At 52.8% G+C, this 21,461-nt stretch overlaps 2 protein-coding genes across 17 annotated transcripts in view; both read left to right on the forward strand.

The window, feature by feature from the left end:
- The window catches only part of HAUS7 (HAUS augmin like complex subunit 7), a 32,396-nt gene extending 14,495 nt beyond the window's left edge, over window positions 1-17,901 (forward strand). For 12 of the 16 annotated variants that reach the window (XM_035725688.1, XM_027608866.1, XM_027608865.1 and 9 more), the window contains 5 exons: window positions 7,842-7,933; window positions 8,446-8,604; window positions 8,700-8,796; window positions 9,343-9,567; window positions 10,690-12,173. In XM_035725688.1, coding sequence (XP_035581581.1) covers window positions 7,842-7,933; window positions 8,446-8,604; window positions 8,700-8,796; window positions 9,343-9,567; window positions 10,690-10,971 — 855 coding nt within the window. In that variant the 3' untranslated portion in view covers window positions 10,972-12,173. Of the gene's footprint in view, window positions 1-7,841; window positions 7,934-8,445; window positions 8,605-8,699; window positions 8,797-9,342; window positions 9,568-10,203; window positions 10,322-10,689; window positions 12,174-12,631; window positions 13,423-15,999; window positions 16,105-17,282 lie in introns of those variants that run through there. The other 4 variants (XM_027608861.1, XM_027608859.1, XR_003522682.1 and 1 more) reach the window with 3 other exon arrangements.
- Window positions 17,784-19,470, forward strand: TREX2 (three prime repair exonuclease 2). The gene is made up of 2 exons (XM_027608869.1): window positions 17,784-17,920; window positions 18,429-19,470. The coding sequence occupies exon 2, from the start codon at window positions 18,463-18,465 to the stop codon at window positions 19,171-19,173; it is 711 nt and encodes a 236-aa protein (XP_027464670.1). The 5' UTR covers window positions 17,784-17,920; window positions 18,429-18,462; the 3' UTR covers window positions 19,174-19,470.
- The last annotated feature ends 1,991 nt before the right edge of the window (window positions 19,471-21,461 follow it).

A 21,461-nucleotide genomic window follows, 5' to 3' on the forward strand; every position in this document is an offset into this window, starting at 1 on the left:
AAAAGAATGTGTATTTTGCTGCTTTAGAATAAAATGCTCTGAATATATCTGTTAAGTCCAGCTGGTCCAATGTGTCATTCAAAGCCCTTGTTTTCTCGTTGATCTGTTTAGATGATCTATTGTTGTGAATGGGGTGTTAAAGTCTCCTACTATTATTGTATTATTATCAATGAGTTTCTTTTATTTTGTTATTAATTGGTTTATATATTTGGCTGCTCCCATGTTAGGGGCTTCAGTGTTTACAATTGTTAGATATTCCTGTTGGATAGACCCCTTTATTGTGATGTAGTGTCCTTCATCTCTTATTATAGTCTCTGGTTCAAAATCTAGTTTGCCTGGTATAAGGATGGCTACTCCAGCTGTCTTTTGGTGTCCATTAGCATGGTAAATGGTTCTCCACTCCCTCGCTTTCAATTTGGAGCTGTCTTTGGGTCTCAAATGAGTCTCTTGTGGGCGCCTGGGTGGCTCAGTTGGTTAAGCGACTGCCTTCGGCTCAGGTCATGATCCTGGAGTACCGGGATCGAGTCCCGCATCGGGCTCCCTGCTGCTCAGAGGGGAGTCTGCTTCTCCTTCTGACCCTCCCCCCTCTCATGTGCTCTCTCTCTCTCTCTCAAATAAATAAAATCTTTAAAAAAAATAAATAAAATAAAATGAGTCTCTTGTAAGCAGCATATCAATGGGTCTTTTTTTTTTTTATCCTTTCTGATGCCTTATGTCTTTTGATTGGAGTATTTAGTCCATTTACATTCAGAGCAATTATTGAAAGATATGAATTTAGTGCCATTGTATTACCTATAAAGTTGCCATTCTTGGACACTATCTCTGGTCCTTTCTGGTCTTTGTTATTTTGGGTCCCGCTCTCCGCTCATAGGATCCCCTTTAATATTTCTTGCAGGGCTGGTTTAGTGTTCACTAATTCCTTTATTTTTTGTTTGTCCTAGAAACTCTTTATCTCGCCTTCTGTTCTGAATGACAGCTTTGCTGGATAAAGTGTTCTTGGCTGCATATCTTTCCCATTTAGCATGTTGAATATGTCATGCCAGTCCTTTATGGCCTGCCAGGTCTCTGTGGACAGGTCTGCTGCCAGCCTTATGTGTCTACCCTTGTAGGTTAAGGACCTCCTGTCCCTTGCTGCTTTCAAGATTTTCTCCTTATCTTTGTAGTTTGTAAGCATCACTATAATATGTCAAGGTGTTGATCTATTTTTGTTGATTTTGAGGGGGGTTCTCCGTGCCTCCTGGACTGGAATACCTGTTTCCTTCCCCAGATTAGGGAAGTTCTCAGCTATAATTTGTTCAAATAAACCTTCTGCCTCTTTCTCCCACTCTTCATCTTCTGGAACTCCTATAATACGGATATTATTTCACTTTATGGGATCACTGAGTTCCTTCAGTCTACCTTCATGATCTAATAATTTTCTTTCCCTCTTCTTTTCAGCTTCATTATTTTCTATCATTTTATCTTCTAGATCACTGATTCGCTCTACTACTTCATTCAGCCTCGTTTTTATGGCCTCTGCTTGGGACTACATCTTGGTTATAGCATTTTTAATTTTGGCCTGACTAGATTTTGGTTCTTTTATCTCTGCAGTAGGGGATTCTCTGGTGTCTTCTATACTTTTTTCCAGCCCAGCTAGTATCCTTGTAATTGTTTTAAATTCTAGTTCCAAAAAAAATAAATAAATAAATTCTAGTTCAGACATTTTACTTTTATCTGTATTGATTAAATCTCTGGCCATCATTTCTTCCTCTTCTTTTGGGATGAATTCCTCTGTCTTGTCAGTTTGGATGGAAAAAAACCAAAACAAAATACAAAAAGAAATAAGAATAAGAAAAAATAAAAAATAAAAATGAAAAAAAAAGTTAAAAAATAATATAAGATAAAATAAAATACATATAGGAAGGTAGATCCTAGGTGTGCTTTGGTCTGCTTGTTACAAGAAGCTTCTATGGGTTGTTTTTCTGGTTTATAGATGTGCAAGATGTTCTCCAAGACTTCTGATCGATGTCATGGGTGTTTAGAATGATCCAATCTTTATCTAGCTGTGTTTCAGTGAGGAGGCAGGGTTAGGGTCGCCCTACTCCTCTGTCATCTTACCGCTCCCCCTGGAATTGTTTTCTTAATTTCATTTTTGTATTACTCATTGTGAGTGTGTGGAAATACAGTTACTTTTGCATATTACTTTTAGTGGATTTCTTAGGATTTTCTATATATAAGGTTGTGTCATCTGCAAATAGGGATAGTTTTATGTCTGCCTTTTCAATCTGCATGTTTTTAAATTCTTTTTCTTGCCTATTTGCTCTGGGTAACACCTCCAGTACAGTGTTGAATAGAGTGGCAAGAGTGGGCATCCTTGCCTTGTTCCTGATTTTAGGAGGAAAGCGTTTGATCTTCACCACTGAGTGTGATGTTAACTGTGAATTTTTTATAGATGCCCTTTATCACGTTGAGGGTGCTCCCTTTTATTTCCATTTGTTAAGTGTTTTTATCATGAAAAGATGTTGAATTTTGTAAATGCTTTCTCTGTATTTACTGAAGTGATTATGTGGTTTTGTCCTTTATTCTTCCTTTATTTGTGATGTTCCAAGTTTCTTTCTGGTATCATTTCACTTCTTTCTGAAGGACGGCCTTTAGCAATTCTTTTAGATCTAGTGGTCTGCTCTGTCCAAATTCTCTTAGAGTTCACTTATTTGAGTATGTCCAGTTCCCCTTCATTCTTGGTGGATAGTTTTACTGGATACAGAATTCTGGGTTGGCAGTTCTTCTTTCTCCATAGGTTCCAATGAGAAATCTGCAGTCATTTGAATAATTTTCCTCCTATGGGTCATGCATTGGTTTTCTCCTGCCGCTTTAGAACTTTTTTCTTTGTCATTAGTTTTCAGCAATTTGATTATGTGTTTGTGGGAATATTTCTTTGGGTTTGTCCTGTTTGGAGTCGCTCAGCTTCTCAAATCTGTAAGTTTGTACCCTTTTCTTAAATTTGGGAAGTTTTCAGACATTATCCCTTCAAATATTTTTTCAGGCCACACATTTTTCTCCCCTCCTTTTGGGACTCCTATGACACACGTGTTAGACCTTTTATTATTGTACCACAGGTCCATGAGGCTCTTAATTTTTTTCAATGTTTTTTTCCTTGCTGTTGCTCACGGTGGATAGTTTCTGTTAATCTGTTTTCAAGTTCACTGACTCTTGCTTCTGTCCCCTCCATTCTGTTGTTTGGGCCATAACTGAGTTTTTTTTTTCAGTTATTCCATTTTCCAGCTCTAAAAAGATATTTCCTGGTTTTTTTGTTTGTTTGTTTCTTTGCTGTTTTCTATTTTAACTTTTGTTTCAAGAGTGTTCATGATTACTTATTTAGCAGTTTTATAATGACTGCTTTAAATTTGTCAAGTAATTCCAACATCTGTACCATCTTGTGATTGGTGTCTGTTGATCGTCTTTTGTCATGCAATTTGAGATTTTCATGGTTTTCTTCATGTGCCAAATAATTTTGGATTGCGTCCTGGACATTCTTGACTATTACTTTGTCTCTGGGCCTTATTAAATTTTATGGAGAATGTTGGTATTTGTGTTTTTGCAGGCACTTGACCTGGTTAGTTTTAAGCTGCATGTTCTGTCTCCTTCTCTGGCCTGTGGTTCCAGCCAGTGTCAGCTTGGTTTCTGCAGCCTTTGTGCTGCTATTCGGGCCCGTCCTGCATGTGTGCCACCCGATGGTCAGCCTGGGGCCTGGGTGTTGGCCTCTCCCCTGTAATCATTCTTTGGTATGTTCATCAAGATCAGATCTACCCCTGCATGAGTGGGGATGAGCCCAGGCATTCGTAAACAGATTTATAGGGTTGCTTCCCCTAGATGTTCCCTTCCTGTCATCTCTTTGATACTGTCTGGCTCCTGGGAAGAGGGCCATCCTTTGCTGCCCTGCAGCCATAAACCGCCTACTTCTGTGACTATACCACACTGGTGGGAGGACAGAGTGGAAGAAGCAGGAACAGGGTTTGTTCCGCCTCCCCACATAGCTCCCCTGAATGGAGAGGGAGGTTCCCTGAGCCCAGAGCAGTTTTCTGCTATCAGCCAGCTTTGTTGCTTCTGCCACCCCTGCCATGATATTGCCTGGGGTCTGGGGTCACAGAGCAGAGGGAGAGAGAAAAGGCCAGGGATTTCCTCCACACTCTCTGAGTGTTAGGGGTTTCCTTTTCTGGAGCTCTCTGTCTGTACCATTTGGCTCCCTTCTGGGTTTGAGCTGGGCTGAGTGCAGGTCCAGGGAGACCAGAGGAGAGAACATGGTAAATCACCACCAGTCTCAATGATAACCTTGGATTCTGGCATGCCTCCCTGATGCACCTGCTGATATTTGCCCTTCCAAGACTATAGACACCTGACACATGCATTCTGTCCCACTCTCAGATGTGGGTACTCAGTGGGAGGGGAAGCTGGTCCCTCAATCTTACCTGGAACTCTAACCCTTTCCTTCCTTCCTTTTTATCTTTAAAGATTTTTTTCATTGTGGTAAAATGCACATAGCATAATATTTACCTTTTTTAAAAAGATTTTATTTATTTGAGAGAGAGAGAGAAAGCACAAAGGCTGCTAAGAGAGAGGGAGAAGCAGGCTCCCCACTGAGCAGGGAGCCTGACATGGGGCTCAATTCCAGGATCCCAGGACCATGACCTGAGCTGAAGCCTGACTGACTGAGCCACACAGATGCCCCAATATTTACCGTTTTAACCATTAAAAAAATTTCCCAGTAGGTGCTGAAGGGTTCTTTTTTAAAAACATTTTTTTGTTGTGGTAAAATACATAAAACATAAAATTTACCATCTGAACTATTTTTAAGTGTGCAGTCAGTGGCACTAAGTACATCTATCTAGTTCCAGAACATTTTCATCATCCTAAAAGGGGGTCCCGTGCCCATTAAGCCGTCACTCCCCATTACCCATTACTCTGCCATCTCTAGTTCATATAAATGGAGTCATATGGTATGTGGCCTTTTGTAATGGCTTCTTTACTTAGCACAGTATTTTCAAGGGTCATTCATGTTGGAACATGGGTCAGTACTTCATTCCTTTTTGTGGAATACAAAATAAAAACCAAAAAGTAATTTATGTCGGCATATTGAAAGCTGAGAGTTGGGGCATGGGAGGAAGGAGGTAAAGGTATAAGATAATTAAGTTTAGTCAAACCCTGTAGTCTGGAATTTGAATTGGGAATATCAGTGTCAGCTTTTAATGTATTTTAACTTAAAAACAGTATGTGGGTATATATGTATTTCCTTGCTTTGTCCTCTTAAAAGGCCAAGAACAGTGATACTCCAGTTGTAACACAGGCCTGGGGCAGGAAATGTACCAGTTAAGGCAGGAACGCCTTGTCACATGAGAGAACAGGGCAGATATCCAAGACTTACAGTTACACCTAAAGGACTGGAGCGCCAGCTAGCAGTAGAAGCCCTCACTGGCCAAAGAAGGGATGTTATGGGCATGATGCCTGCATTGTAAGGACAGTGACTGCAGTAGACTGAGGCCTTTCTGTGAATTCAAATCCATGAGTTCATAATATTTTTAAAAAGTCATTTTGATACCAAAAGTACAAGTAAAAAGGAAAAAAAATAGATCATTTAGACTTCACTAAAATGAGCCACTTGGTGCTTCAAAGGACATCAAGAAAGTGGAGAGAATCCACAGACTGAAAGAGAATCTTTGTCAGTCATAGATCTGACAAGGGTCTGGGATCCAGAATGTATAAAGAACTCTTACAACTCATTAAGAAAAAAACAAGTAACCCAACTCAAAAATGGGCAAAGGATCTGAATACATTTCTCCGAAGAAGATAAACAAATGGCCAGTGAGCACATGAAAACATGCTCACCATCACCCGTCATCAGGGAAATGCAAACTACAACCTCGATGAGATCCCACGTCATACCCCCGAGGGTGAGCGGACGCTGGGGCTGCCACGCGTTGCTGCTGGGAATGCCAAGCGGTGTAGCCACCGTGGCAGGTGGTCTGGGTGCTCCTCAGAAGGGTAAGCCCTAGACTTCCCACTCCTAGCTGTAGAGCCCCACAGAAACTTGTACATGAGCAGGAAGTATTGCTTAAGAGCCAAAAAGTAGAAAAAAGCCCCAATTCCCCTTAACTGGTGAATGGATAAAGAGCAATAATAACAAACTGCTGATCCGTGCTACAGCCTGAATGAACCTTGAAAACATGATGCTGAGTGAAGGGAACCAATCACAAAAGACCCCATATGTGAGGTTCCATTTATAGGAAATGTCCAGAAGAGGCAAATCCATAGGTGCAGAAAGGAGATCAGTGGGTACCAGGGGCTAGGGTGGGGGAGGGGTGTGGGGAGTGACTGTTCATGGGGACAGGAGTGCTTTTGGGGGTGATGGTAATGTCCTGGACTTACCAAGTGGCAATGGCTGCACGGCTCTCTGACTGTCCTAATAACCACTGAACTGTGCACTTAAAAAGGGTCAATTCCTGGCATGTGCGTCTCAATACAAATACCAGCGCAGCTGAATGAAAAGGATCACTGGTATGCTCAGCACCACAGTCCCAGCCCTACCCCAGGCTGGCCGAGCCCTGAGCAGGGATACCTATCCCTTCATGGGCACTGGGGGGCCGTCAGAGTCAGGGCTGTGCTGAGGAGGGGGCAGCAGGCAGGGTGTCCCAGCCCTGGCCACTGGTCAAGGCTTTGTGGGGTCCTGAGTGATAGTTGCTCCCATGTTTCTGTCTAGGCTGTCTCCTGTCTACATCGTGTCTCCTCCCGCCCCCCCCCCCCCCCCGCCCCCCATCTCTACTCCGAGGCTGCCCTCAAGTGTGTCTCTTGGGCTCAGTGTCCCTTGGGCAGATTGGGAGAATGCGTCAACAGGAGGTAGTGATCAGCTCCAAGTAGCCAGTTTTAGGCTGAGGAGCTTCCAGAGTCACCGGTCTTGTTGATGTGGCTACACAGCCGAGAGCCAGGTTTGTGGAGGAGTGCCAGGCGGCCGTAGCCATGAGGCCTGGCGCCCATGGACGGGGATCTGGGCTGCAAACATTATAGCAGAGCATGCTCCTGTTCCCAGATCTCCTCCCCACCCAGGGCTGCCCAGCCTGAAATGCCACCACAGCCTGTGCCTTCCATGCCCGCTTGAAGTGCAGTTGCTTCTGGGAGGGCTTTATAGTGATGCTGGCTGAGCCAATCATTCTCGTGCTTTCCTCAGAATAGCGGCGTGTCAGGGCAGGGGCAACGAGGGTCTACGATGGAGAGGCAGGCCCAGCTTTCTTTCGGATACCACTGCTCACACAGGGCTCTCTGGAGCAGGCCAGGCCTCTCAGGTTGTAATGGTTTAGGTCCTGAGGATTGGCTGTAAGCCTCCTCTGCTTCTTCAAGCCTTGAGCTCCTGGCCAGGCAGGTCCCTGCTGGGGATCCCAGCTGCCTTTGGGGTGGGGGGACTATGTCAGCTGTAACGTCTGGCCACCTGTTCTTCCTGTGAGGAGCAGGGTCATCGTAGTCCGTTCCTGCCTGGGGAGGGCAATTTGCCAAGGAGAATAAGCCTCTTCCTGGAGGCGTTCCTGAGGAACAGACTGTCATCAGGTGGCTACAACCCTGTGGGCTGTAGGCCCTGCTACAGTCGGCGTCCCTGCTCAAGGAACTGCGCTGGGGGATGTGTGATGGGCACTTGCCATAGCAGGGTCCCAGGCACCATTGCCACCCGAGGCTGGCAGCACTCAATGACAGCATTCCCCAAGCCAGTCCCAAATGCTGCTGGCCCAAGCGCTCCTTTATGCTGGCCCCAGCAGGGCAAGGGGTGGGCCGGGGCCCCCGGCATGTCCCGTTAGTGAGCACACATGGTCTTCCCTTCCCAGGGCCGGGCCTGCGCCCAGAAGCAGTTGCACCTCATGGACCAGCTGCTGGATGCAGTCCGGAGCCTGACCATTGGATGCTGCAGCTGCTCCAGGTAAAGGCTCAGGATGGGCCCTCCACAGAATGGCCGGTAGGCGCCCTTGGAACTTTATCTGGAGCCCTTGGAACTTTATCTTTAACTTTATTTTTAGACCACCAGCAGGTACATCTCCAGCTGGGGTCTTAACTTTCCACTTGGGCAGCAGTAGCTCCACACTGGCCCGGTGGGGTGTGGGCCCGGTGGGGTGTGAGCCCAGGTGGAACATCCCGCTGGGGCAGTGCTCACAGTACCAGGCTGTCAGCGTGAAGGTGCAGTGCAGGCCGTAGAGAAGACAGGCAGGCCTGCCGGGGAAGGTGGGCTCTCAGAGGACTGGGGCTCGGTCCTGGCTGCCAAAGCAGGGCAGGGACTGGGGGAGACATTGTCTCCCGGCCCCTCTGCCCGGGCTCGTTTTGCCCTCTGGGTCTCCCCCAGGGGACTGAGGGCTTCCTTGGCCAGGGGTCTCAGCAAATCTGCTGACACAGTCCCTGGAGGCCAGTGACAGCATGGCCTTGGGGCTCCCTCGGCAGTGTGAAGGAGCACTTCGAGGATACGAGAGAGAAGAATGAGGCTCTGCTGGGGGAGCTCTTCTCTAGCCCCCACCTGCAGATGCTCCTGAGCCCAGAGTGGGACCCATGGCCCCTGGATACGCAGCCCCTCCTCGACCAGCAGAACGACGACTGGCAGAGGTATGTGTCTTGCTTGGTTCTGTTACCTGAGACCGGCCTTTCCCCGTGTGGCCTGCCCTGGCGTGGGGCTGGACATGTCCTCTCTCTCCTTGCAGGACCAGCCCCTCTGTGGAGCTGGAGGACGAGAAGGTGATGGAGCTGGCCAGGAAGCTGCAGAAGAGCACTGCCAAGCTGCAGATGCTCAGGGTAGAGGTGAGGGGTGCCGGCTCCTGGGGGCTGTGGGACCTGGGGGTGAGGGCCTGACTAGGCACTTTGTCTTAGGGCAAGGAGCATCACTTCCCCAGCCTTGGGTGCCCCATCTTTACAATGAATGTGTTGTGAGGCGTAAGTGAGGTGGTATATGCACAGGGCTCAGTGGATTCTAGAACATTGTGGGTGCCCGGCCCATGGGAAGGGGAGAGGCAGACAAACTGGGGGCAGATGTGGGGAGGCTTTCCGAAGAATGGAAAGAATCGGCTTCCTGCAGGGGATGCACCAGGCCCTGGCGTCTGGGCTTTCACATGCTTTCTTACATGTGGCCTTCCCAGCAGCCTTTGGCCTGGCTTCCTTTTCCCGAGGAGGAGACCGAGGCCCACACAGGCAATAGTGGCAGGGCTGAGGCCAGAAGCCAGGCGGCTTTGCTCAAAACCAACTTGCTCTTTTTTGCCTCTGGTCTTACGTATCTGATGCGGGAAGAGACTTGGTGCCCCAGGGGCAGGCAGGGCAGCCTCAAGAGCCCCTCTGCTTCTGGCTTTGCAGTGCTTTGCACAGCACAAGCAAGGAGTTGCTGTGAGTGGGGCCGACACCAGCACCCTGGACCAGAAGCTGCGCCTGGTCATCTCTGACTTCTACCAGCTCGTTGTGGCTTTTCTCCAAGTCTATGATGACGAGCTGGGTGAGTGCTGCCAGCGCCCAGGCCCCTACCTCCACCCGAGTGGCCCCATCATCCAGGCCGTGTACCAGACTCTGACTTCATGCAGCCAAGTAAGAATCACCCTTTCCTCCACTACCCTCGCCGCCCCCCCCCCGCCCCCGCCCCCGCCAGCTGCTGTAGCCCCCAGCCACAGGCGTGAGGTCTGCGACAGGGGGCTGGGAGGGGCTTGGTGCAGTTGGGCGCTGGCCCTCAGCCTCGGGGCCTGGGGCAGGAGGGGAAGGTGCTTTTCTTGGTGCGTGGAAGGGATGAGGGCTGACAGGAATGTTCCCTTGAGAGTCCCACTGCACTTCGGGGGGCTATTAGCTGAGCCAAGACCCTGGGCCTGGAAGAAGTTTGTGAACTGCCTTCACTGGGTCCTGGGTGACCATATGGGACCCTTATCCCAGCTTCTGGCTTCTGTCCCTGTATTAGTCTCACTCTGTCTTCACACTGTGCCCAGATGTATCACAGCCAGTTCGTTCTTGTGTATGACCGAGAACGATGCCGGACAGACAGACAGATGTTTGCCTGTCTGTGCTCTTGACCCAGCTCAGACAGACAGGAAAAAGTGGTCTCACATTGCTGAGCTGACTACATAAATATTTGCTTACTCATTTTGTTGTTCCACATTTCAGATCCCTGGAGTCCAACCTAAAACTCTGATGTCGGCCCAGGGCTTCCACGACATTTGTCTTGTTTTTTCCCAGTTTTAGTTTAAGTGCTGCTGAAGCAAGCACCGTCTTGGTTTTTTAACACAAAGACTCCTAGACTTCCAAACCTCTGACCAACCTGTCCTTTGTCGTTCTGCCAACAGGGCAAGATAGGGTACGTTCCTTTCTCATCAGGAAGGCCCTGCCCCCTTTTTTTAAAATCTTGGGACATTGATTTTCCCACTGCACCTGTGGCTTTGCTTAGCTGCTAGTGTGGGGTGGGGCACATAATTGTGTGGCATTCCCACCGGGCCTGGAAGAAGGGACTTAGCATGGAGAGCTCTGATCGGTGACTCTCCGGCTGGTCGGCAGGCCCATCCTCACCCTGGGCTGTCCTTGGGGGTGAATGCCACATGCTTGAGGGTCGAGGGAAGAAAGAGCACATGCGGAATGTGAACTGGGGTGGGAAGCAGGAGACGGCTTCTGCAGATCAGACCACCAGCATTTAATGCCTATGTGCCTCTCTCTCTCCATCCCTCCCAGCTGTTGAAAGCAGTCACGGAGGTCACTGACACCTCGGCCCAAGCCGTGGAGATGGCGAAGCAGCAGCAGGGCGAGCAGATCTGTTGGGGCAGCAACAACTCTGTCATGAGTCTAGGTATGTGGTTGCCACTTGCTGGGGCTGGTGCCTGCCTGCTCAGTGGTCAGAGGCAGGGCTGTCCCTGCGCACCTCGGCCTAGTGCCTGCCTCACATGTGGCTCCTTCTTGCTTGACCAGCATTTAGGGAGTATTTGGGGATCGTCCCTCACTTTCTTCTTCTTCTGATGCATAAGGTTTTTCTTCCCTTGGAAAAAAATGCTTTCTACAGATTATAAAATAAAAAAATTAATTTTGGGAATTTGGGATAACCCAAAGATGTGCAGAGGTATAATAAAAACGGTCCATAACCTGGTGGCCCAGAGATGGTTGATGTTAATATTTTGGTCTATTTATCTATATTTTTTTCCTTTCATCATTTTTTATTTCTTTGTGTAAGTGTAATCAGAACACATATACGCTTTTACATTATGTTCTTTCCCTGTGATCACATGATAAGCATTTTCCTGGGGTGCCTGGCTGGCTTTAGTCAGTAGAGAGAGCATGCGACTCTTGATCTCGGGGTTGTAAGTTCAAGCCCCACGTTGGACGTAGAGATTACTTAAAAAAATGTTATAAGCATTTTCCCATGTTTTGGAAGTAACATTTTTAATTGTCAAACACCCTTCTGTTCAGGTATTTGCTGTAATTTGCTTAACATTTTCTGTTATCCAGCCTATAAGTCATTTTCAGCTTTTTACTATTATATATGATGCTGTTGCAAGATTTACAATAGTGGAAAATGGAAACAGTCCAAAGTTTTAACATTGGGTAGTGCTTTGGTAAATAATGGTATATGTATGTGGTGGGATAGTGTTCGTTGTTTCAAAAGTTGGTTACAACAACATAAAGAACTGCACGTTACAGAATGTTAAAGGGAAACTGCAGGCTGATCTCACCTTTGTAAAGGACAAACGTGTACAAGAACCCCTTGTGGGAAGCGAGCCAGGGCGTGGACACTGATTTTCTGTGTGTCGGAGTCAGAGGTGGTATCGTTCATTTACTGTTTCTCTATCCTGCTCTGTAGTCTTCAGAACATGGGTCACTTAGGTAATCCACCCCTCTCCCACTGGCAAGCTGGCCAAAAGATGCAGGAAACATGTTGAGACATAAAGCGTGTTCCCATCTTAGATTGCGTCCTGATGACGGGGCTCCTGGCGTCCTGGTGGTGAGGCCCATCCCCGTTTGCTTACTGTATCCCCATCAGTGCCAGATCAGATCCTTCTGACATTTCTGTTATTGGATGTGGCAGATTGGATCTGCATTTAGTTTCAATTAAACTTTTTTTCTGAGGAAATTTATTGTTTTATTATGGAAATATGCATTCAGAAAAGGTCTTTTAAAAAAGATTTTATTTATTTATTTGCGAGAGAGAGAGAGAGTACAAGCAGGGGGACTAGCAGGCAGAGGGAGAAGCAGGCTCCCTACTGAGGAAGGAGCCCGAGGTGGTCCTTGATCCCAGGATCCTGGGATCGTGACCTGAGCTGGAGGCAGACACTTAATGAGTGAGCCACCCAGGCGCCCCAGAAAAGGTCTTTTTTATAAGAAAAATAGTGCTTAGTGAGGAACCTCAATTCAGAGGGAGTAGAATAGGAATAGGAAATAGTTGGATATTTTCCCTGTGCTCTGGTCAACCCCCTTTATTCCAATTCAAGTGATGATTTTAAAGTGAATACTTGTGTAACCATGACCCAGGTCAAGAAATAGAACATGCTAGCACCCTGGAAAGCCCCCCATGTCTCTTCCCGCCGACAGCCAGCTGCTGTCCTGACTTGATGGTAATGATGTCTCTGTGAGATTCATCTACCATGTGTGTGTCTGTCATTTGTTCATTTCCATTGCCCTGTAGCTGTCGTCGGCAAACTCGTTTTGTAAAGAGCCAGGTGGTCAATGTGTTCAGCTTTGCGGGCCTCCGTAGCTTGTGATGGGAAAGCAGCTGCTGATGTCACCGAGACCCTTCCACAGCCCCACCTCTCCTCTTGGTCCCAAGACCCTCTTGGTCTTTGGCTCCGGACAGTCGGGTGATAATCAGTCTTGGTGTGGATTGCTTTGACTTTATCCCTTTTGGAGTTTGTTGAGCTTCTTGGATAGGTAGCCTCACATCTCAACAGCACTCAGCCAGACACTTGACCTTCACTTCACTTCTCTTTCACTTCCTGCCTGCTCTGAGCCTTGGAGTCAGCCGGAGGCGACTGTTGAGGTCCTTGTCGGCTCTCTCCTGGGTATCGGCACAGCCCTGGGCATGCACATGGCCTTGTAGAGCGCCAGGACTGCCAGAACTCTTCAGAGCCCTGTGGACACCGCACTTCCCAGCTTCTCCCAAGCTGCCGCTGCAGGCAGTAGCAATGAAAGCATTTGCCTGTAAATGTTTCCCCCCAGGGCACCCCCAAGGAGTGGCTTTAGGTCACAGAGCCTCTGAGCCTCCCCTTTGTGTGGACTTTCCAGCCAGCCCTCTCCAGCAGCCTTCTTGCTGCTCTTGGCCTTGGCACACATATTTGCCACGTGTATACCAGGCGCTTGGGAGTCTCTTCTTCCTGACCGACCTGCCCCAAAGCCACCCATTTTAAAATTCGTTGTAACATTTATCCTAGTCACCACTGTCACTATGACTCCCCCCCCCGCACTGTACCTAATTGCTGTTAATAAAATGGTATTTTTAATAGAATAATGGTCATTAGTGTCCTTTGCCATGTGCCGCCGCACCTGTGATTGCAGGACTGCTGGCAGGGCTAACTGTGACGTCTGAGCTGTGAGAACCTCTCCCTGTCCCCGCTCCCGCAGGGTGCTTCACAGGCTCGCCTTGAGATCCTGGCCCCCTCAGTGGGTCTGGAGAGTGGTGAGGGGCAAGTATGGCACCTCCAGATGTTGTTTGAGATGAGTTCTTGGGCTATAGACACACCAAAGAAGCAGTCCATGCCAACTCCATGCCAGGGCCAATCAGAACGGCCTTCCCACCTTGCCTCTGTCCCCACCTGACCAAACCCAAGGCCTTCAGGCCCTGCAGCTGTGGGAGGTCTGCGTGTCTGTGGCACTTCCCTTCCCAGGACAAGAAGCTAGGCCACCATTCTGTATGTCAGTAGCCAGGCTGTGTTGGTCGCACATCCCCATGTCGGAAGGGAGGGGCTTGAGTGAGGGGCTGGGTGTGCCTGCTGGGCCGGTGTCCTGAGCTGTGCCATTGTGTGCACGGAGAGGGCCTTGGTGACGCGGAATGGGCCGGTCATCCCATCGTCATTCACCAGTCACCATCTCAGCTGGGTGGACCTGAAGTCCCATTTGCCTTGGTGCTGAGAGCAGGGGTGGGGAGTTGACAGCACCAACACAGAGAGGTGGATGGTAGCAATTTGATGCGTGCAATGGGTGGGAAAAGCCACAGCCCAAGGGAGAAGAGAGGGGCCTGTCTGGTCGATCTGCTGCTGTCCCAGAGCTGTGTGGCCAGCAGCCCCGGGGGGGGGGGGGCGGGGGAGGGCAGTGGTGAGTGGGCCGGAAGCAGAGGGTACAAGCAAAGCAGATCCGTATAGGGTGGTGCTCCCAGTGAGACCCTCGCCTGTTCTTTCATAAAGAAAATGATTGAAATAAATGGCAAACCCAGGCTTTGGATGCGGTTGGCAGCCCAGCTGAAGCCCACCGTTTTCTGGCCCAAGGGTCCATGACATGAAGGCCACTTCCATTGCCTTGACCCCCTTGGAGCTCCTGCTGGGAAACACTGTGCAGAAAATGGTGTCTTCACCAGAGTGGAGCGGGGACCAGTACACTAGCTCCCAGGCCTCCTCTCCCCAACCTGGGCCAGCACCATGGAAGAGAGAAGAAAGACCTGGAAAAGCAGGGCTAATGGGTCATTCAGAGAAGAGAACTTCCCTAACCTAGGAAACTATGAAAAACCAACAAAGAGGAAAATAAGCAAACACCCTTAGAAGTTAAACGTGGTTGCCAGAATGTTGAAAAAAAATCAAGGGAAAGAGCTCTGTGGGGGCAGAACAGCAGGAGCAGGCAACAAATGTGTAAGAATAGAGAGAAAAAGACACAGATCAACAAAATGAGGGCCAATCTGGGTGGCTAGCAGGCCCTCCAGAGGAGGAGGAGGAAGGAAAAATAGAGCGATGGGCGTGCAGAGCAGATGGAACCCCAAATGTGCTGGGGTCCAAGCTTTCAAAGAGGAAACTGCCGCCTCCAGAGGCTAATGCCTTGGCTTCCGGCCAAGAGAGCCCAGGACGTGTAAGCTGATGGAGCACCCAGCATTGACGCGGCCCCAGGAGGCAGAGTGGACAAGCCTGAGGTGTGGGAGAGGCAAATGATTCCCAGAGGGACCTAGGAAAACCCCATCTGAGGAGAAATGGGATCAGGAGAGGAAGCACAGTCGGCCGCGCCCAGCGGGAGCACTGATGACGAGTGGGGAGGGTCGTTGGGGCTGGGCTCATCACCCTGAGGCACGCCCCATGATTCCTGAGCCTCAGAGTCACCTCTGGACAGGCGGGACCAAATGTCAATTAAAGACCGTGCCATGTGGGAGGGGAGGGGACAGGCCAGAGGCGGAGAGGCAGGTTGGTGGAGGAAGGAATAGTTGTGTATTTAAGTGAAGGCACCACTAACCAAGGGAACCTGAGGGAAGAGCCCAGAGTCCCCAGGGTCGGGGAGGGGAGTGAGCTAAAGTCCCTGTATTTCATGCCCAGTGCTCATTATGTGAAACTGGGACGTCAGGAGGCAGGTGCGAATTATGGCGGTGCCCCCAGCTCTGAAAGCCCAGGGCCCGGGGTGGGGGGGGCGGCGGGGGCGGGTTGTGCAGCTAAGGCCCCGTGTCATTTGATTTGTATGTGTGCATGGGTTACTGGTCTGAGCAGTAGGGAACACACCATCCAACTCAGAAGAACCCCTGGCTCCTGGGCTCTGGCGAGGGTTGGGGTGGGCATGGACAATGCCCAGTGAGTGGAACCTGGCCTGGGGCTCAGCCTGGTACCCACAGGGGCCTTCCATCTGTGCTCTCAGCCCTAGACCTCCTGGCAGCTCCTGGCTTGGCAGTTTCTGGATCACGGTGGGAGTTGGATGCCTAGGCTGCAAGCCCTTTGAGGGTGCAGGGACGCCTGGGGCCTGAGAAGAACCAGCGAAAGACAGTGAAGGCTTGCAAGGCTGGCGTTGGGGGCGGGGGAAGGTCGGGAGCGGCCTCTTCCAGGCTGGGAAGCGCTAGGAGTCACTTTGCTGTTCGTATTGTTTTTTTCTCTGCAGCCACCAAAGTGGAAGAACTAACTCAGAAATACAAGATCTTCAGTGACAGTCTGCAGAAAGGCATGGAGTAGTCTGTGAGCGGGAAGCTCTGCCCTGAAGAGTCAGGTGGTCGGGGGTGGGGGGGGGCACAGGGTGGGAGCCACGGGCAGGAGAAGCGTTCACGGCCCCCGTGTGCTCTGGGCCCAGGCCCTTCAGCGGCTTGAGAGGGAAGGAGGGAGAGGGCAGAGGCGAGCTGGCGAGAAAGGAAAGCTTCGGTCCTAAGAAGCTGCTTCCTGGCTGCAGCTGAGGGGGCCACGGCATCCTATGGCTCGGTCTGCCCTTCCCGCTGTCCCAGGTGGCCTCAGCCATGCCCCTCTTCTGCCCCCTCTGCCTCGCAGCAGCTCCCGTTGGCTTCCGTTCCTTCCCTGCCCAGTTAAACTTGGCGATGCCAAGCCCCAGAAATCTGCTGCCTCTGTTGTGACTGGCCTCGGGGTCCCACGTGTGGACTCCTCCCACAGCCCCGGCCTGGCCACTGGCGCCCACCACATCCAGGACCCGGTGGCCAGGGCGTGTGTTTCCTCCTCCTTCCTCCCCAGGCCTCCCTGCACCGGCCTGGGGACTTCTTGCCAGTGGCCTGAGCAGTGTGCCTGTCACAGCCACCTCCCTCCCTCCACACTTGGGAGCGGGCATGACTGGTGGGGCCTCTGCCTCCCTCAGCCCAGTGGCAGGCCAAAGGGGGCTTGAGGAGGGGCCTCCCTCTCAACACTTGGTCCACTGCAGAGCCCCACCCTGGCCATGAGCCTCACCTGCTCCCACGCCATTACCACCTCAAGTCCCCTGTGGGTGCTCCAGACAGGGAGACTGCCGGGGGTGGGGGGAGAGGACAGGCAGGCCTAGGGTCACTGCTGCCCGGCTGCATCAACAGCTTCACCCTCCAGCGGACTCGGGAGGGCCTGCGGTGGGCAGGCCGCAACCAGCATCTCGGTTGCCTCCCTGTGCCCCTGGCAGGAGGCTGGGCCTATGGGCACCGACTGCCGAGGCCTGGCATGTCTCGCTCCGGAACGAGGTCTTCGGGACAATGCTGCCCGCTTTCTGGCCAGGGAGGGCCTTCTTGTCTTTGCTCTGAGGGGCTGGGCTTCACTCCCACTCCCATGGTCCTGGGGCTGGGGGTGCTGCTCGGGCAGTCTCGTGCCCCCACCTTTCCTGTGGCTCATCCTTCCTCATTTGGTGGGGCAGGATTGGTTCAGCTGGAGCCCACATGGCTTGCCAGGTCAGGCCTCGCCTCTCTTCCTCCTTCCTGGCAGCTTCTGCTAAAGGCCTCTTGGATATTGTGGGTCATTGTGCCCGTGAAGCATATACCATCTCCCCTTCCTGCTGGAAGACTAGTCTGTGAGATGTGTGAGCCAGGCAGCATGGAAAGTGCCCAAGGTCACGGGGGCGACACCGAGGTCCCATCCTGAGTGCACCCTTCCCTTTCTTGGCTAAGCACGGCACGTGCAGGCACCTCTTGCCCACTCCCGAGCTCACTTTAGCCTCATGAAGGGCAACCTGGTCCCTCGTGACACAGGTGGAGCTCTGCCCTGGAGAAGGGGCCTTGCCACCTTGCTGGGAGTCGTCCTAGCTCAGCTGCCAAATCCTGGCTCGCACTTCCTCCTCATGCCTGTGATGACACGTTCCTCCAGCCCACGGCCCAGCTTGTGGGGAGCCTGCGTGTGGCCTAGGAGCCTGCTTTCCAATTTGTAAACACAGGGCGTGTGTCTCAGCAGCTGTGAGTGAGCGAGGGGGCGGCAAGCCGGCTGCACAGGTCCTGCGGCCTTAGGCCTCCTCGTTGCCCAACAGGCGGCTGGGGGCGGGCCACGGCCACTGATTAAAGGCCGCCTGGAGCAGCCTGTTTGGAGACAGGTGCCCAGCAGCCCAGGAAGCCGGCCAGCACCTGCCCCAGGTAAGCCAGCGCAGCAGGGTTGGTGAGGACAGCTGGCGGGAGCCCAGAGGCAGGTGGCCAGGTTGGGGAAGGCACCTGTGTGCCAGGGAGGCCAGAGGAGGCCAAACCAAGGATGCTTGGCTGCCTGCTTCCCGACAGATGACCCTAGGGGTGCAGGCTCCCAGCCAGGGTGTCTCAGTGAAGACACCATTCTAGACTGGCACCTCCCCAGGTCCCGGGTGACACAGACCCGGCGCACTTTGCCTCTCAGGTACCTGGAGGCAGGTGGCAGAGGCCTCTGGGCCGGGATCTGGGCAGACCAGCCCTACCTTTTGCTGTTTCCTACTTGGTAGTAGTGACAATGGCCAGGGAGGGACTGGGGCACAGAATGGAGAGGGTGCCGAGGCCCCAGGAGGCCTCCCCCTGAACAAAGGGGTTGGAGCACTGGCCACGGAGTCGGCTGTATGTGGCTGGGCCCAGGCATCCCCATCACTTTGGCCCTCAGGTTTTGTGCCTCTTGCCCTGGCAGCTTTAGGCTTTGCTGTCCCCGTGAGCACATCACCATGTCCGAGGCACCCCGGGCCGAGACTTTCGTCTTCCTGGATCTGGAAGCCACTGGGCTCCCCAGTATAGATCCCGAGGTGGCTGAGATATCCCTGTTTGCGGTGCACCGCTCCTCCCTGGAGAGCCCAGATCGAGACGAGTCTGGTGCCCCTGTGCTGCCCCGGGTCCTGGACAAGCTCACGCTGTGCATGAGTCCAGAGCGCCCTTTCACCGCCAAGGCCAGTGAGATCACCGGCCTGAGCAGCGACAGCCTGGCGCGGTGCCGGAAGGCCGGCTTCGACGATGCCGTGGTGCGGACGCTGCAGGCCTTCTTGAGCCGCCAGGAGGGCCCCATCTGCCTTGTGGCCCACAACGGCTTTGATTATGACTTCCCCCTGCTGTGCACAGAGCTGCGGCGCCTGGGCGCCCACCTGCCCCCGGACACCGTCTGTCTGGATACACTGCCTGCGCTGCGGAGCCTGGACCGTGCCCACAGCCATGGCACCCGGGCCCAGGGCTGCAAGGGTTACAGCCTGGGCAGCCTCTTCCGCCGCTACTTCCAGGCAGAGCCAAGTGCAGCCCACTCAGCCGAGGGTGATGTCCACACCCTGCTCATGGTCTTCCTGCACCGCGCTACTGAGCTGCTTGGCTGGGCTGACGAGCAGGCCCGAAGCTGGGCCCGCATCGAGCCCATGTATGTGCCATCCGATGGCCCGAGCCTTGAAGTCTGAGTGCCAGGGGCTCGGTGAGACCACCACCCAGGGGGTTGAGGCCCACTCTCAGCATGGGTGGCACCAACTTTGACCGGTCAGGCTCTGAGGCCTGGAGCTGGCCCCGGACCAGTGCCCCACTCCCCCCCCCGCCCCCGCCCTCGTAACCAGCTAGCCCCGGGCCTTTGCACCTGCCAGGCCTCCTCCTGGCCCTGGCCTGGGTAGCCTTGTAGCCCTGGAGCTTTCTCCCAGCCCCACCCCTGGACTATGCTTTAGTGGTTTGCTGCTGCAGGCTCCCACCCTTCACCTGGTCTCTCAATAAACAACAGCTACTCGCCAGCTGAGTTTCCAGTTGCCCCCCTATACCCTGCCCAGAGGGGGCAGGCAGGGAGCCAAGCCAGGGGCCAGAGCAGAGCCCCCCAGAGCCGCCCCCTTGTGACCTGCGCTTGTGGTGAGCCTGGTGGGTGGGTGGGTGGGTGGCGGAGCCGGTGAGCAGCTATTGCTCAGAGGCTGGTCCAAGGTGCTGGCAGGCAGGGGCTGCGGGTCCCCAGCCATGGGCCTCCTCCCCGGCTGGTCTGCTGTTGCCTTGGTTATCACCCCCTCCCGGCATTGTCACCCCGGAGGCTCAGGAAATTGGTGAGCAGGGCCTTAGGAACATCTGCCTTGCCTGGAATCTGAGCTGGGGAGGGAGCTGGAAGAGAGCCTCCAGGGAGCTCAGGCTTTTTTGGCTCAGGGTGCTGTGCCCACAGAGCCCTCTGCTTGCCTAGGTGCAGAGCCCAGCTCCAGTTCTTGCCCCCTGTGGATCCTGGGCAACTCCTTCCTCTCCTGAAGCGTCTGTCCCTGTTCTGCAAGGTGGCAGCAGGATGAAAGATGGGCGCACAGAACAGTACAGTGCCTGACGTGGTCAGGGTGCTGGAGAATATGGGACATATGCAAAAAGGGCCTTATGTGTGCAAGTCAGTCTCCAGGAGGGCCCCCTGGTGCATGTGGGGTGAGGGGTGCCTGAGGTGTGCAGGATAGGTGGCGTGGCTGGCACAGTGAGGGCAGCACCTAGGAAGGAGTTTGTCTTGGGCCCTGTGACCCTTGTGGCTTGGCCTGAGGAGGGCCAGGAGGCTGCTCTGCTGGGGAAGGCAGCTTCTCGGCAGCTGTCTTTGCTGGGCTTTGGGGAGCCAGCTAACCTGCCTCTGGGGCCCCACCTGTGTCACCAAACAATGGGGCAAGGCAGGGGCGGAATGTCTGGGAGACAGGGAGAGCAGGTGAGAAGGGTGGGGTGGGTGGGGTGGCCACGCCCGAGAGTGACTTGCATGAGCTGAGCCTTGAGCCTTGAGCCAGCCGGGCCCATCTGGGACACTCTAACTAGGTCAGAGAGACTAGAGCCACTGCAGTGTGTAAGGTAGTAGAACGGTGAGGTCGGAACCCAGGCAGTGGCCACCTCAGGCCATGCCCATTGCCTGGGCGTGGGGGTCTGGACTGACCCTGAGGGCAGTGGGGAGCCACAGAGTTGTAGGCAGGGAGGGGCGAAATCTGACTTAGGTTTTCACGCTGCTTCTCAGGCTGCCCTGTGGAGAATGGACTATAGCAGCGGTGTTGGGGCTCAGTTGGAGGGAGAGCCACTGGCCTGGCCCAGGACAGGCTGGCAGTGGTGCGGGAGGGTACACGGTAAGGGAAGGACCTATTGGGGGCTAGTTGGGGGGGTGTGGTCTGTGCACTGTTGAGCTTCCCGGGCCAGGCTGGTGGGCTCCCTGCCCCAGGAGAGCACCCACCTGGAAGAGGGCCACAGGCCAGGCCAGGGTGGGCCCTCGGGCCCAGAGGCTGCACCAGGCAGGGGCTGAAAGAGTAGGGGACACCACCAGGATCGAGGCAGCCAGGAACCCTCAGATCCTCTGGTGCCCAAGCGGGGCTGGGTCCCCATTAGCTAGCCGTTCAAGCGCTAGGCCACTGACTCGCTGAGGTGGTGATGTCAGGAGTGGTCTCCAGGCCCAGATGCCTCTCTCTCCCCACCTCGGGCTCTCCTGGCCTCAGGCACCGTCCCTGGGCCCGCGCTTGGACCTGCACACACAGGCTGATGGGTGGGCGGCAGCGGCTCTCCAGGAAAGTCGTGTGTGTTTGTGTATGTGTGTATCTCTCTGTATGTACGTGTGTGTACATATGCACACACGTGAATAAGTTTTCAATTTGTTTGATATGAAGGATGTAAACACACGAGTGTGGTTCCCACATAAATGTCGGTTGCCATTTTCATTTATCTTAATGAGTAAGAGGAAGGGAAACAACAAAGGTATATTTGGGAACTTCCCATGTTCATTGGT

Source organism: Zalophus californianus, chromosome X (genome assembly GCF_009762305.2).
Source record: "Zalophus californianus isolate mZalCal1 chromosome X, mZalCal1.pri.v2, whole genome shotgun sequence".
In the NCBI taxonomy this organism is placed as follows: Eukaryota; Metazoa; Chordata; class Mammalia; order Carnivora; family Otariidae; genus Zalophus; species Zalophus californianus.

What these genes read in the sequence shown, in the direction of transcription:
- TREX2 (XM_027608869.1), top strand. Translation starts at nt 18,463, where the DNA reads ATGTCCGAGGCACCCCGGGCCGAGACTTTCGTCTTCCTGGATCTGGAA.